Consider the following 15,715-nt stretch of genomic DNA (forward strand, 5'->3'; position numbering starts at 1 on the left):
CCTTCTCTTGTGTGCATAGCAACTCTCTCTCCCTCTCTGTCTATTTTATTTCCTTCTCTTGTATGCATAGTCACTTCTTCATCCTCGCAGTCGTGGCTTTTCTTAGCTTTTCTTTTTTTTAGTATTTTAGATATTCTTCTCTTTTCAATAGTAGAAGTGTCTACGTCATTAAAGGCGGTGGAGTAATAATAGGGTTTTAGGGGTCCTCACAATTAATGGTGAGTTTTGATTTTGATATTGATATGTTATTTGATGGAGAAAAAATGGACTTTTTATGGGTTTTAGATTATTAAAATTGATGGAATTATGGAGAATTGAGTTGAGTTTTGGTTTAGAAGCGGATTAGTTGAATTCAAATTCACTTCCTTTATGTTGCCTAATGTTCTTGAATTTAAATAAATTCTTGTTTCTGCTTTGATTTCTTTAGTTTTTCTTCTTGGTTTTCTAAATTGAAAGGTTATAAAATTCTTTGTGCATTTGTTTTCTCAGAAAACTTTTGTATATTTGAGGTACATGGTCCATCAATTTCATAAATTATTAAGGAAAATAAAATGATAAATTTGAATTCTCATCATAAATGTCAGATGAAAGCCTTAATTAACTTTAATTAACGATGAATACTAAGTTGGGAGAAGAGTTTTGCCCAAAGATGAAGAAGTCGAGAAAACAGTCACGCAAGAGAAAGAAAATAGAAATAAGAGTGAGCGAGTGAGGTCATACAAGTTGCAGGAGAGAAGATACGGGAAAAATAATTTTTAATCCTACTTGGACATGCCACATCACTGTTTTACATTTAAACTATCTATTTGAGGTTATATAAGGTTTAAAATTACTTTTATTATAATTTGAGAGATTTTACATTAAATTTTAAAATTTATGTTCTATATTGTTATCAACATAAAATCCACGGGTGAAATTTAACCGTTGTTTTTGTTGGCTCTTTCTATAACGGAATTCTCACTGTACCTAAAACACCCTTTACTTTCACCCACATTTACCGATTGTTGATAGCAAACAGAACCTTGTGTAAATATGAGGAGCAAGGGTGTTTTTGTCATTCGTAGTGTCGAAGGTGGCTAAGTAATATTGTTTCTCTAGCACACATGCTTCTCACTAAAAAAATATCAATCCCATTTTTTATTAAAAAAATTAAATATTTATATTTAAAAGAGCTCTTGTATTTAATAATTAGCCTAAGAACCATGGGTTTGATGGTAATTTGGGTTGGTATGAGTTTTATAAATAGGCACCGGCTCTTGCCACCTTAATAGTTTCCTTGAGAGCTTAATACTCTTCCTTTTTGTGGGGTATCAATGGAGGAAGGTGGTCAGAAAGAGTTGCAGCTACTCCCTTCTCAACACTCTTCTTGTTCTTATTCACAGATGAGGTCCCGGCCTCCTGATTTTTCTTCGTTGAGGTATCGATCATCATCGGCGACGGTGTCTGATCATCAACAATTTGGAGGACCATCTCTAGACTTGCAATTATCAATCAGTCTGAGTCCAATCCAGGCACCATCTAACTGTGTTTTAACAGGTTCCATTTGTGATTTCAGTGATGGAAATAAAGCGGATACGAGTTGCGTGGAGGCGATGAAATGGCAGGCAGCTGAGCAAATTCGATTGGCTACCATTGAAAAAGCTTATGCAGAGAGAGTGAGGGAGCTGACAAGGAAGGAGATAGAGTTAGCGCAATCGGAGTTTGCAAGGGCAAGACACATGTGGCAAAGGGCTAGAGAAGAGGTGGAAAAAGCGGAGAGAATGAAGGAGAGAGCCACAAGGCAGATAGATTCTACGTGCATGGAGATCACTTGCCAATCTTGCAGGCAAAGGTTCAAGCCTTAAGTTAATATATATGCTTGTGATGAGATTTGAAACCCTTGAAGACAAGATGAGAAAGATATTATATTCTATATAGGGGCCAAATTGCTGAGTTTGAATATTTGGGTATTGGATTTTTTTTTTTTTTTTTTTTTTTGCTCCTTTTCTTTTCTTTTCTACAACTGGAACATATAAGAAGGGAAAGATATAAAGACACAACATAAGTGGCATGGAAAAGAATATCTGCATTTCTCTCATACTATTGATCATCATCATTAATTTAGCGGCACTTTCAGCAAGCAATGCATTTTTTATGGTATAAACGAAGATATGCCTAGTTTATCAATATTTGAATAGGCAACATCGGCATATATCTGGTTAGTCTGGGGATAAAAGTATCTAAATTTAATACCTTTGTTCTTGATTCTGGTAGTTAAAAACCTAGAGATATAAACATTTAGATTTGCCCCACTTAATTATGTGATTTAAGAGCAAGACTGGTGTTCTCACCTCTCTTCTTTCCTCTTTTCTCTGATCAGTCATTATAAATTAATTTTCAGAATTTATCAAACTTCCCACAGAGCTCATTTAGGGGAACCCGTAAGTTAGAAGTTAACGTACAATCATTATCTACATATAATTTCCTTGTCCATGTCATTAAAAAAAAAATACATGCACTTAATTAGTGCATATTTAATAAAATATAGTTAAATGAAACTTATATTCAGAAATTGATTTTTAAGTCATTACCTTATTAAAATTTTATTTGATTATTATTTAATTATATAAATTATATTAAATAATGAATGTTAATTACTTTATGATATTGAAATTATTTTTAAAATTATAAAGTTTAAAATTTAATTTTTTATTTTTAATTATATATGTGTACACGCACCAAAAATTTAACAATTAATCGGCTCATTATATTGTTATCCGAACATATTAAACACCTATATGATTGCACGTAATTAACCCCAACGAATAATTCAAAAGAAAAACCTAACCATCCTATGTAACACATTAATTGAACCCTCGAATTATCTTCACACAATACTTGAATATTCTAATCTTATATTTCGAGACATTTCATGTTTACTACTTAAGAAAAATATTTTAGTATGGACATGTAAGAAATAAATCATACCAATATTAATGAATTGAACGGGATACACTCGAATACGTACACTTATGTAATATGAAATTGACATATTATTTAAAATTATAGTGAGTCTTATCCAAAAAATAATTCACACACTCTAATTTAGAGAGTGATTTTAAATTAAGGAGAGCAATTTTTTTTTTTTTTATAAAATTACATATAGTGGAAAAAAATTAATTTCAATAAATTAGCTAATTAATATTAAATATTTTTAATATTTTTTACATTAATGAAAATTTTATAAAAAAATTATAGTTATCGTTTGTGAGTTTGCATGCCTTGATAACAATGCATATTAATTTTTTCTAACCTCATCAAATTATCTTTCTCAGTATATTTGATTAAACAATCGATTGTATATTGATCTCTTATTCTATTAGATAATCGAGTATTTATAATTTTTATACTAAAAAAATGTCATTTCAAAGGATATATTTGAAATAGATAAGATCAAAGCCTTGTAAACTAACGAATATAAAATATATTTACTTGTTTTTACTATTTTTTTTTTTAATAAGATTACTAATTTCGATCACATTTGAAATTTATAATTGGATTTCACACAAATGTTACCACTGCTGGTGTAAGGAAGAATTTTCCTGAACTGACGTATACATTAATCGATGGAAATTGTGGAGTGTTAAGATGAAGAAAAATATACACCCAAGTAGATAGCCTGCCATATCTGTCAACAATCAACAAGAAAGCAAGACTGCCGAACCAACTAATAACCCAAATTAATTCTTATCCGAATTGCATAATAAAAAGCGTAAGCAAGAATCTTAAAAGGATTAAAAGTAGTTAAAAAATTACAAAGTATAGAATTTGACATGACACGACAAGAGCTTAATTATAGTTTTTTATTTTATTTTATTTAATTTTAATAAAGACGATAAATTAGAAATCTCAATTCCAATATCACAGAGATAAAACTCAATTATTATAGTTTTAAGTACCAAACAACTGTCGGCTTGGGACTTCGCTGCCTTATATATTCGATTATCAGGGATTCAAGAAGAATTCGGCTCAGAAACTCTCTACAAGAATGTCTGGCAAATTAACAAAAGGGGCAAAAACAATGGATTTGTTTTGTTATGTCCTTGAGCTTGTGCTCTGCTGTCACCAAACACCAATGTATCGTGCTTGTAGCCAATCTTATGGCAATTTTAACAGATGATGCAGCCTAAATGAGTCAAACCTGATGCCTATCAGAGTCAAGTTTTCAGAACCATGATTTTGATAGAAAGGCAAATGAATCAGAACAAAAAGCAAGAAATTTCATCAAGAACAAGACACGAAAAGGATGGTTACATCCACTTGTATTCAAGTTGTTAAAATTTTGCTCATCAGAAGCCAAAACACCCACTATCTATGTCTAGGATCCAACAGAATATAGGCATTTTTGGATAGGATGGTGACCCAACTGAAAGCATCAGTCAGAGAAGGGGAACAGTAACCCATTTCAAGACGTCTCAAGAACCATATTAGCCTGATTTTCCAGCAACCTCCAAACATATAGCTCAAATACAGTTAATCTGTCATCTACAATAATACACTGCCCCTTGATTCTTTTGCTGAGGTCAAGACATAATCCAGTGGGTGCAGAGTATCTTCAAGTTTCAAAAATTAGGTCCTTCTGAAAAGTAGATTTGCTAACACCAAAGAGACCATCTGAAGAAATAAAGCTAATCCTAATCTGTTAATTAATAGCCATAAGAGATACTTAATTTGGTTGTCTTGCTTATATATGCAATAAAGCCATTGTTGATCACAGAACTTGAAAGGGACATTAGGATCACTTTCAAGCTTTTTAATGCTTGAAGATTCAACAATAATATTGCTCCATGCTGTTCTGTAATGACCGACCATCTTTGCTATAAGCCTGGACGAGATCGTCGAATTCCCTTCATTTGTTTTGAATATGATCTACTAAAATGATAATGATATCTCAATATCTCAACGAAGTTTTCTTTGCATGCGAAGTGGGAAGCCAGTATCTTTAGGGCTGGAAACTAACAAAAAAACTATTTATTGACCGTATCCTTATTGAGTTGCATAATTAAATGATAATCATACTAATCAGAGACCGGACTCCGAATAAGGCCACTTGCATTATAGGGGCCTTGTCCTGTATCTTTTATTTGGATACAATCAGAGAAATGCAAGAGGTATCAACTCTTCCATAAAGTTGATAACCAAAGATAAAGTTGTAGGACATAGTTGCTGAGACATCAAACTAGTCATCATGACAAAAGCTTAACATTTGTCTTTTTCAGTTTGTCCACATATTATCATGAACCCGATACTGTATTTCTACCCTGAAAGTTTGATGTAGATGTGTCATAATCATAGATCCAGAACTTGAAATGAATTGTAAAGAGGACTGATCAGAACTCATCACCCCTTATCCCATTGCCATACATGGGTGCTATATATGTCCCCCATACCAGGTTTTTCTCGTAAGTTACCTGCTCCCGAAACTGACAGGTCCTCATCAAGTTTCATTAGCGATATATCGATCCATGCTTATCATAATTTTTGTATTGTGAATAATTAATTACGAAGCTTCAAGGTCCTGTACATTTAAATGCCTATCTGAAGACATAAAATTCAAGAAGATCATGATGATGTTTTTAGTGCTGATGCATTATTACTGCTAACAGCAGAAGAGAATCTGGTCTGGGCATTCCTACAAAAAGACAGTGCCAATCATTTATAGTCAAATTTTGGAAGGAAGCAAAAGGAAAGTATTTGAATTAAGAGGGGGACAAAATATGGTGGAGTTGATATGCTTTCATGTGAGAATTCCATTTTCAATTTTCACTTTCTGGTACTTAATAATAAGGTAAATTTTCTTCAAACAAGACTCTTCTCCATCCTTTTCATAGTATTACATAAACCCCAGAAAAAAAAAAAAAGAAAATTGTTGAAGATATTTATTGTCTATTCAGGTCATGTCTAAATTAATAAAAAAGAAAAAGGCAAAAAGAAAAAGGCAACTCACTTTAGATGTGTCGGGCAATACTAGTTTATGGTGACTCCCAAACTCTCAAGCTCAAACCATGTGGAAAAGTGAATCACACTACTGCATAATTAGCAGCAGAGATGAGTGATGAGGGAGCTTTATCTATTTCAATAATGATAATGCAGAAATAAGTTGATTTGCAAGAGTCTCTTACTCTTTCTTCATTTGATAATGCAGATTTATTCCTATATTTTTATTTTTATTTTAATTTTTTGATTAATTAATTTTAATATTCTATTTAAATTTTTAAATATTGCAAATTTCTGTATATATTAAGGGGAAATGCTAAAATATAGTGTAAAATTATTTTTATTTGAATGAATCCCTTAATATATTTCCCATTTTTCATTAGTATTTTTTCCAACACAAATTACCCACACACACATATATATATATATTATTTCTTTCTCTTTGACTCAGTGCTTGTAGAGTAATTTAAAAAAAATAAAATAAAAGAATAGATTCATAAGAATGTGAAAAAGGGTGCACTAATCTTTTAAAATTATTTTGACTCTGTCCGATAGGATTGACCACATTTTATTTTCAGGATAATCGGAAATTGGCGGGAACAGATACCAATAAAACGACGCGTTTTTAGAACCTACGGTCTTTAATATGCCCGTGAAGGGTAAAACGGTGCGTTTTCACCTTGCAGTATCATACGCCGTCGTCAGAGACCACCTCCGATTTGCAGAGCTGAAGTATGCGATCTTTGAACCTTGGTAAAAAATCAGAAGATCGATAAAGCAAAGAAATAATAGTAATAATAATAATAAGAAGAAGAAGAAGAGAAGAAGAAGAAGAGTGAATTCGAGTTTTGCAAGGTTTGCAATCTGAATCAAGATCAAGGACAGCGCCACAAGTACTTTCCTATCCACAAGAAGTCCCTCTCTGCTTTCGTCTCTCGATTCCAGAGCAAGCTCCCGGACATTCGATTCTTTCTCAAAAACCCTAGTGTTCTTGGCCCCGAACACAACTGTCGCAATCTGCTGCTGGAGCGTTTTCTGCGATACTGACATCGACGACATAGGCAGCTCCTTCGCTTGGTGAGGGTTTGAATTGCTCTGCATCAAATGAAAATTAAAAAAACAGACTTATTTAAAATTCCGTGTTATTCATCACTTCGCTCAAGTCTTAACCTTCTTCTGTTATTGCTTTTCTGTGGATTAATTCTATTTTTATTTTGCACAATTATATTGATTTTTTGCTAAACTGTGGAGAGTTTAGTATAGCTTTCACAGTGAAGAATTTAAGATTAGTTACCAGGAGAAGGTGAAAACGAAAGAATTTCTATTTAGAAGAAAGGGAAGTTTTTGTATGTATTGGGTTCAGTATGGGGTTAGTTTTGTAAAATTTTCTGTTGGAAGCCAAATTTTTGCAATGAAATTCTCTTAGTTGTACTATTTTTATTTCTTTGCTTTGATTCTCTTCAGTAAAATTATGCATAATCGTTTTGCTGTTGTTTTCTATGTGGTAATTCAATATTTCAATTACTCTTCTTATATTTATTTTTTTTCCTTCCCAAAAAAGCAGTGCTAATGCAATAAATCATCTGGCAAAGTGGGTCATGTGAAGAACTTGAAGCACTTGCTGTGGAAATATGGTGGTGACATGGATCGCACGGATGCTTCTCGATTTTTGGAAGCTGGTGTAGCTAAGGTATCATCATTTCATCATATTGCTCAAAAATCAAATGGCTGTTGAATTGTTGGTTGCACGGGATCTCTGTGGTTTAATTACGATTATCTGGTTGTTGCAAGCACTCAGAAGAGAAAAGAAAATATTTACTTGATTCTTTTGTAGCATTATCTTTTTGTGGTTCCTTGATGAGAGAAAAAAAGAAAAAAAAAAAGGATATAATTGCATAGAGGAATAATGTACAAAATGGCTTGCTGACTAGTGCTCATTTTTGGTGATTGTAGTGGGAAAGGAAGTGCAAATCACTAGAGAATGAGGATGCATCATCCAGTGATGAATCTCATGTGCTTGAAGTTGAACCTTCAAATGATGTCCGAAATGAACTCAACCACAAAATATAAATACCTTTGAAAGCTATATTTTTTACCCTATTAGATCAAATCTTTCTGATAGTGTTATGCCTTTACATAATCATATGAATGAGTATCAGATATCCCATTCAGGACTCTCAGCAGTTTACAAATGTTGGGTCATTTGTACATGATGCTGTCTCTTCTATTCCTGCAGATGCATTGAATCCAAATGATTGAACAGGTGTGGATAATTTGTTTGTTTGATATCTTTTTTGTTCAATAAACTAATTTGCTTGTTTTATGTTTAGTTTTGCTGTGTGGAGTTTACACTTAATGCTGTTTTGTTGGTATGTTTATGTGTTTGGATTATGCAATTAATTGGAATAGTCAACAGCCTCGTAAAAGTGTAGTATCCTCTGGTGATCTTAATTATAGAAGGGTGAGTTGGATCCTTCACACATTTCCTCTGTAAATTTAGTTTGCTTCTAGAAATTGGAAATTTATTTGTTACTTTTGCAACTTTTTTCTGCTAGGCGGCTAAAATTTCAAGTACTTTTTATATTTTAGTATACATATTCTTTACATTGATTTTTAGAGGTTTTAGCTTACGAAATTAGCTTATAAGCGCCTAGTACTTATAAGTTAATTTGAGCTTATAAGCATTTAAAATTTTAAGTAGTTACGTGTTTGGTTAAAGTGCTTATAAGTGATTGATAATAATGTGTTTGGTAAAAAATAACTTATAAGCATATTTACTATTAAAATGACTAAAAATGATATTAAATGAGATTTATGATGAAATTAGCCGGTCCCAAACCCGGATAAAGGAGGAGGGTTGCGGTAGGTGACAACCAGCATAAAAATTTCGTCACACTCTATGATATGGATTCAAAGATTAGAGAAGTAGTTAGAAAAGTATTTGGAGAGTCTAAAGGACATGGATCACCCTCAAAAGAGAGATGGTGGTGGAATGAGGAAGTACAAAAGGTAGTGAAGAGAAAAAAGGGAATGGTATAAGAAATTACCTAAATGTGATAATGAGGCATATGAACAGTACAAGATAGCAAAGAAAGAGGCAAAAAAGGCAGTTAGTCAAGCAGGAGCACAGGCCTTTGAAAAGTTATATGAGAAACTTGAAACTAAAGAAGGGGATAAAGATATTTATAGATTAGCAAGAAGGAGAGAAAGAAAATGTCAAGATCTCAATCAAGTTAGGTGCATTAAGGATAAAAAAGGAAAAGTGTTGGTGAAAGATGAGGACATTAAAGAAAGATGGAGAGATTATTTTAATGATCTCTTTAATAATAGTCAAAATGGTAATAGCGTGAATATAGACTATAGAACGATAGAAAAAATGTGAATTATACTAGAAGGATTAGATCTTTAGAAGTAAAGGAAGCACTTAAGAGAATGAAAGTGGGTAAAGCCTGTGGACTCGATGGAATACCAATTGAAGTGTGGAAGTGTTTGGGAGATATGGGAGTGGCATGGTTAACTAAATTATTTAATAAGATTCTAAACTCAAAGAAAATGTCTAATGAATGGAGGAGGAGTATTTTAGTACATATTTTAAAAAATAAGGGAGACATGCAGAGTTGCTCGAACTATAGGAGAAATAAACTCATGATCTATACTATGAAGTTGTGGGAGAGAGTTGTGGAGCGTCGGCTACATCATGATACTTCTATCTCTCTCAATCAATTTGGCTTCATGCCTGATCGTTCAACTATGGAAGCGATCCTTCTCATTAAAAGCTTGATGGAGAAATATAGAGATGTGAAGAAAGATCTACATATGGTTTTTATTGATTTGGAGAAGGCTTATGATAGTGTTCCAAAAGATGTCTAATGGAGTGTGTTAGAACAAAAGAAGGTATCTATTAGGTACATACAAGTGTTGAAAGATATGTATGAAGGAGCAACTACTATTGTGCGCACAGTGGGAGGGGACAGAAGAGATTTTCCGATCTCAATTGGATTACACCAAGGATCAGCTATAAGCCTTTACCTTTTTACATTAGTTTTAGATGAATTGACGAAACATATACAAGAGAGTATTCCTTAGTGCATGATGTTTGCGGATGATATTGTTCTGATAGATGAGACGCGAGAAGGAGTCAATAGAAAGTTAGAGCTTTGGAGAAATACTTTAGAGTCAAAGGGTTTTAAGTTAATTAGAACGAAGACATAATACATGCATTGCAAGTTCAGTGAAGGTCAAACTGGTGATAGGGAAGGAGTTAGTTTGGATGGAGTGGTACTGTCCCAAAGTAATCATTTTAAATATCTCGGCTTAGTCCTTCAAGTAGATGGGGGATGTGAGGAGGATGTTAGTCATAGGATTAAAGCCGGATGGTTGAAGTGGAGACGTGCCACGGGAGTTTTATGTGATCGCAAGATTCCCAATAAGTTGAAAAGAAAATTTTACCGTACAGCCATACGACCGGCTATGTTATATTGTAGTGAATGTTGGGCATTGAAGGAGTCGTATGCATCTAAGATAAGAGTTGCAGAGATGAGAATGTTAAGGTGGATGAGTGGCCATACTAGACTCGATAAAGTTTCTAATGAGAGTATTAGAGAAAAGGTAGGAGTGATGCCAATTGAGGATAAGTTGAGAAAAGGGAGAATGAGGTGGTTTGGTCATGTAAAGCGTAGATATACGGAGGCTCCAGTTAGACAAGTAGAACACATTAAGTTAGAGGATAGAAAGAAAAAAAAGGGGTAGACCTAAATTGACTTGGAGGAGAGTAGTACAACATGACCTAGAAGCATTACAAATTTCTGAGTATTTAACCTAAAATCGTTTAGAGTGGAGAAAGCGAATCCATATAGCCGACTCCAAATTTTTTGGATAAAGGCTTAGTTGAGTATTCTTTTCAATCAGATGATCGTTTGCTGAGGGATTTTTTTTTCCTTTGCTGTTCTTTGGAGGTGGGTTAGGTACATGGAAAGCTATATAATGTGAATCCTTGTTTAGCATTTCTCCATGGATCTTGTTATTAGTTTGATAACTATTTTTTGGTATGATCCTGGTACTATTTTTCTGATTATTTGCATGAAGGATGAGTTCATGCATATGCATTTGGAGATGACGTGTTCTTTGCATATTATACTATTTAGCATTGTTGATAGGAAAGTTGATTTACTGTCTTTTCATTGCTTTGTGCAAAAAATTACATTTATATTCCTTGGTCCAGTTTTCATTTGTGGTTCTTCTGTATGGTCAGGCATTGCAATATATTTGTATCTTATTTCATATTTGAACAATATCATATGTGCTTTTTCCTTCTCTGACAATTCCCCTTGACTTTTGTATGCCGTTGCATTTTCTATTGTGGTTTATGCATAGTTACATCATGCACTTCGAGACAATATTTCTTTTCTTTATGTTTACTTGTAGTTTTGAAGGAAAAAATGTATGATTTTTTATTTGTATTGCAGTGCCAAGTTTATCAGGTTGGAGGAATGGTAAACGGAGAGAGCAGTTCACTGGGTAATCATCTTTGACCATGTTTGATTTCCTCTTTCTCCTCTTTCTCTCTACTTCCTTGAACTATTCATCAGGGTACCATATATCATTTGAATGGCATGTATTTTTGAATAGATTACGCATGAAGTTTGGAGTGTTATTAGTAGACCCTGCCAAGGGCCAGTTAAGAACCTGAACCTGTCAAAACCAGATTTGAGCTCGACTGGAACTGTCTGGTTTGGTTCAGGGTCAAAACCATATTTTTCTTTTTTTTATTTAAATAAATTAAAAACTTTAAAAAATTTCAACTGTTGGATTTGATCAAGTCGTAATCAAACCAGAACTGGAACCATGTGGCACTGCAGTTCCAGTTCCGCTTTGGTTCAGCCTGTTGGCCATGTCTAGTTATTAGCATGGTGTTTCATTTGAAGGTAATCCCAATCTTGTCAGATTCACAGAATATAACTCACATTTCTGCCATGCCTATCACTCAAATTTCTGCCATGACTCCCAAAAAGACTGGAGGAAATGTGCATACTGGAGCCCCTCCTCCTTGGTTTGATGCAACTGAAGAAAGTCAGCTGCATGCTGAATTAAAATCAATCTCAAATAGCTTTATCTCCGTCATAACCAAGCCTGAGAAAAAATTAAATCCAAAAAGGGTGGGAGCTGCTTGGGCAGAATGGAGAAAAATTGAGCTGGAGATGGAGAAGAGAGGAGAAATTGTCAGCGGTGATTGCGATGCTAACTGGTTTCCCAATTTTGGTAGGGTTTGGCAATCTGGAAGTAAGAAAGGAATCTAGAAAAGAATTTGAGGAGGAGAAACAAAAATTGTGCAAGGTTGGAAGTCATTCTAAGATGCCTATTCAAATAGAGCCTTACATTAGTAAAAGAACGGTAAGCACCAAATTCTTGTGTAGTATGTTGTATGACATTTGATATTTTCCTTTTTCACGGTAGAGTAAGGTAAGATTATTGAAATATATACTTGTTTCATTTTACCAACTATATTGCATTCTTTTATTTTCCAGTTACATGATTTTCTGTGTCTGTAAATATGGGACCTATTATAACCTGCTAAAGCAACTTATAATTGCTAAGTTATCCTTCTTTTGAGTTCTGAAATGGAATGCATTAACTTCTCAAAAAGGAACTATGTCTGTACCAGCGAATTTGATTAGAGAAACTTGGAACTGTGCATAGATTGCTATGCCATTGGTTAAATTTTTCATGTGGAATGCTTCTGCATGTGTGGCTGGTATAAATTTGGTTCCCAAATCCCCTCGATGGGTTTCTTTTGGACCTTAGATGATTGGAGTGGGAACTCTCAACTTCACAGTAATGGAGTTGCAAAAACATGTAGTGTTCTAAAATGTAGCTCTATCTTGGACTTGGAAGGAAAAATAATACACCTCTGCAATGATAAGAGTCTCACTAATTTGAGGTGGTATGCTCAATGAAAGTCTTTTGTTTCTTAGATAAAAAGATTGTAACCGGGTTTGGCATCAATTGTATTAATTTGTAAAACTGTTTCATGTTTTGTTTATATAAATGAATTTCCTCAGCCCTGTGCATTTTTATATTTTGCTCTCCAACACAGCTAAGGGATGCAAGCGAATGATGGTCAAGGATTATGGCAATCATCATGTAGATGAATGATAGTGCAGGTAATAGATGCGGTGAGAGGTTAATACTTATATTGTTCTGGCATTACCTGTTGCCTTCGATTTTGAGATCAACTGAGTTGAATGTTGCTGTTTAAGGTGAAAAGGGATATTGGTGAACTTCAGTCTAGAAGTGGTAAATAAGCTGTTGTGTTTTGTGTTGTAATCATGATGACACTCAATGTGGTGGCGGTTGATACTTGATACTTGTTCAGTGTGCCACATCTCATGTTACAGAAGAGAGATTATTGGTTTGTTAAATGTCGCAATTTACCAGAGTTAGGATATATGTTGCAATTACTACATTCTATCTGCTATGTGAAATTCATAGCAATGTGTGTTCTTTATTCAGTCGTTATAGTAGCCATGAGACAAGCACACACACACATACGCGCGCGCTAGCTATTTGAAGGTTTTTCAGGAAATCACCTCCTTAAATAGTAGTTAGAAGATATTAAAAATTAATTTAAAGTTAAATTTGATATGTTTTAGTGATAAGAACTTCAAAACAATTAAATAACCTTTTTCAATGGCCTCAAATAATATTTTTTAAAAAATAAAATTTTCACCTTGCAACCACAAGCCCAAACTGAGCCTGAGTACAATGCATGCTAATACTAAAATAGATATTTGTTATATTATTTAGTGGAACAGATGATTCATTTTTAGGTTTAAGAATAGTTGGGGCAATGAGTTGTACAATACAAGAAACTGGTATTCTTCTTAAAAGACGGTCCTTTTGTTGACAAACCTGTTAACAATATGCAATTCTCAGTGATCCTACTCTGTGCATAAATCTACTTACAAAAAATGATAAAGCAGCATATGGTTCAAGGCTGAAAGTATTTTTCTATATGGATTTACACGATTATATGTAGCTATATACTTTGTTCTTGGAATTGTTCCCTAATGCATGGCATTAACTTGATATTTTGCGGATCTTGTCCCTTGACTGGAATTATCTTGGCGCTCATGCGAAAAAATTTGTGGCATATGAATACTTGGCTTTCATTATGTACTTGGGCACAGCGAAGAATGTTCATGAAATGATGGGACTTGACTCTTTGTGAGATCTCCTCAGAAATTAAAGCATCAGTCTGTGCAAAACCTTGTAGAATTTGAATTACCTGTGATCCTAAAATTCCAGAGCTTTCCCTTTGATGAAACCAAGTTCTCATCACATAGGAACTCCCAGGAAAACCACTTCTCAATTGTTCGATCCACATCATGTACTACTACGTCTGTTGTGTTTCCAGCTCTTGCTATTATACCAGCTGTGTAGATTGCAGCCATCCTGCCTGGGGCCTCTGGTGAGTGCCCACTTGGTCCGTCCACCACCACTACATCCCATTTCTGCTTATATACTTCTTGTGGTAAATTTGTTAAGGCAAGTTTACATGTTGAATTTTGAAGCCTTCCTGCACTAGGTGCACAAGCTGGACTTTTTCTTGCATGCTTGAGCAGTTTGTAAGCTTTCTTTGCAGGTATATGATAGTCAACCTTGTAGATTTGAGTACTGTTGGATTTTGCTCTGATTGCACTTATCCTGTCAGGATTGTCCTCTAGAAGGACAGTGATGCCACCTGAGTTGATTGAGGAGAGTTTTAGATACTGGGGCTCAAGGCCAAAAATAAGGAGGTTGCAGGGGGCTTTATGTCTAATGAGATTAGATAGAAGTTTAAATTCCTTTTTCATGAGAGTGGTTGAATTGGCATAGGTTTTTTGTTGAGTGGTTTGACTGCCAGGCACATGTGATGAAACGTTGGTGCATTTTGGAGAGAGAGAATAACATGTGTGCTGCAGAGCAGGCAGCGGAGGAGCTGAAGATGTAGTGGTTGCAAGTCTAAGAAGTCTAAGGATAGAGATGGTTGATAAAATGAAAACAAGCAGAGGTATGATTTTTCTTGCAGAAATTTTCATAGTTTTCTTTCCTCTGAAATATTTGCGGCCAATGGGCAGAGTGATATATGCTTCAGGTGAGCTTGGAGCTGAAAACTTAACTAAAGGAGTTGCAAAGGAACGGTAATGAGGTACCTCTGGGGGCATTTTTTTGTTGCTTGCCTCTTCCTTTCAGCAGTGCACTTTGAAGATCGCATCTCTTCCTTGCAAGGTGTTGGTGGGTTTTTCTATGACAGCGTGTGTAATAATGACGATTTCTCCTTTGTATTGTCTTGAGTGAGGAAGAAGGAATGAGCTTTTGCTTTTGTTTCAAGTGTTATCTTCTTTCAAGGAGCTGTCAGCTAGTTACCTAATTGCTGTGATTACGATTTTACAAATCAATGCTGTCCATGTGTATCAGTTGCGAAAAAAATAATGAAAGGGTTGGTTTGTTTATTTATTTATTTTTTAGGATGGTGACTTGGGTCATGAAACTTGTAGTAAAGTGGTTCGTTGGTTCACATTTGTCATTTTGCCCTTTTTGGGCTCGTTTGTTCCGTATGAGTGAAGCTGAAGGAGGCTAGTGTGTAGTTGCGGGGTTGCTTTCAATCAAATCTCGACTTCATCAACCTCACTGGTCATCCTATTTCTGATGACACTGATGTCTACTTCAATTCCTTAAAGCCTAACTGGTGAACCCTTGC

At 34.5% G+C, this 15,715-nt stretch overlaps 2 protein-coding genes and 1 pseudogene across 3 annotated transcripts; 2 read left to right on the top strand and 1 right to left on the bottom strand.

The window, feature by feature from the left end:
• Nucleotides 1-1,259: 1,259 nt before the first annotated feature.
• LOC110671910 (zinc finger protein SHOOT GRAVITROPISM 5) lies at nt 1,260-1,941 on the top strand. Of its 2 annotated transcripts, XM_021834534.2 has the most exons (2): nt 1,260-1,417; nt 1,556-1,941. In XM_021834534.2, exons 1-2 carry the CDS (start codon nt 1,314-1,316, stop codon nt 1,842-1,844), a joined length of 393 nt encoding a protein of 130 aa, XP_021690226.2. In that variant the 5' UTR covers nt 1,260-1,313; the 3' UTR covers nt 1,845-1,941. The 2 variants fall into 2 exon arrangements, with proteins under 2 accessions (XP_021690226.2, XP_021690225.2); XM_021834533.2 differs by having other exon boundaries at nt 1,262-1,941.
• Nucleotides 1,942-6,783: 4,842 nt separating this feature from the next.
• LOC110671869 (TITAN-like protein) lies at nt 6,784-13,420 on the top strand (annotated as a pseudogene).
• A 407-nt stretch (nt 13,421-13,827) lies between these two features.
• On the bottom strand, nt 13,828-15,387 carry LOC110671890 (glucuronoxylan 4-O-methyltransferase 1-like). The gene has a single exon (XM_021834508.2). It carries the CDS (start codon nt 15,177-15,179, stop codon nt 14,226-14,228), a length of 954 nt encoding a protein of 317 aa, XP_021690200.1. The 5' UTR covers nt 15,180-15,387; the 3' UTR covers nt 13,828-14,225.
• Between the last annotated feature and the right edge of the window lie 328 nt (nt 15,388-15,715).

This window comes from Hevea brasiliensis, chromosome 13, assembly GCF_030052815.1.
Source record: "Hevea brasiliensis isolate MT/VB/25A 57/8 chromosome 13, ASM3005281v1, whole genome shotgun sequence".
Taxonomy (NCBI): Eukaryota; Viridiplantae; Streptophyta; class Magnoliopsida; order Malpighiales; family Euphorbiaceae; genus Hevea; species Hevea brasiliensis.

Bases quoted from the DNA above. Each gene is read 5' to 3' on its own strand.
- LOC110671910 (XM_021834533.2), top strand. From the start codon at position 1,314: ATGGAGGAAGGTGGTCAGAAAGAGTTGCAGCTACTCCCTTCTCAACAC.
- LOC110671890 (XM_021834508.2), bottom strand. From the start codon at position 15,179: ATGCCCCCAGAGGTACCTCATTACCGTTCCTTTGCAACTCCTTTAGTT.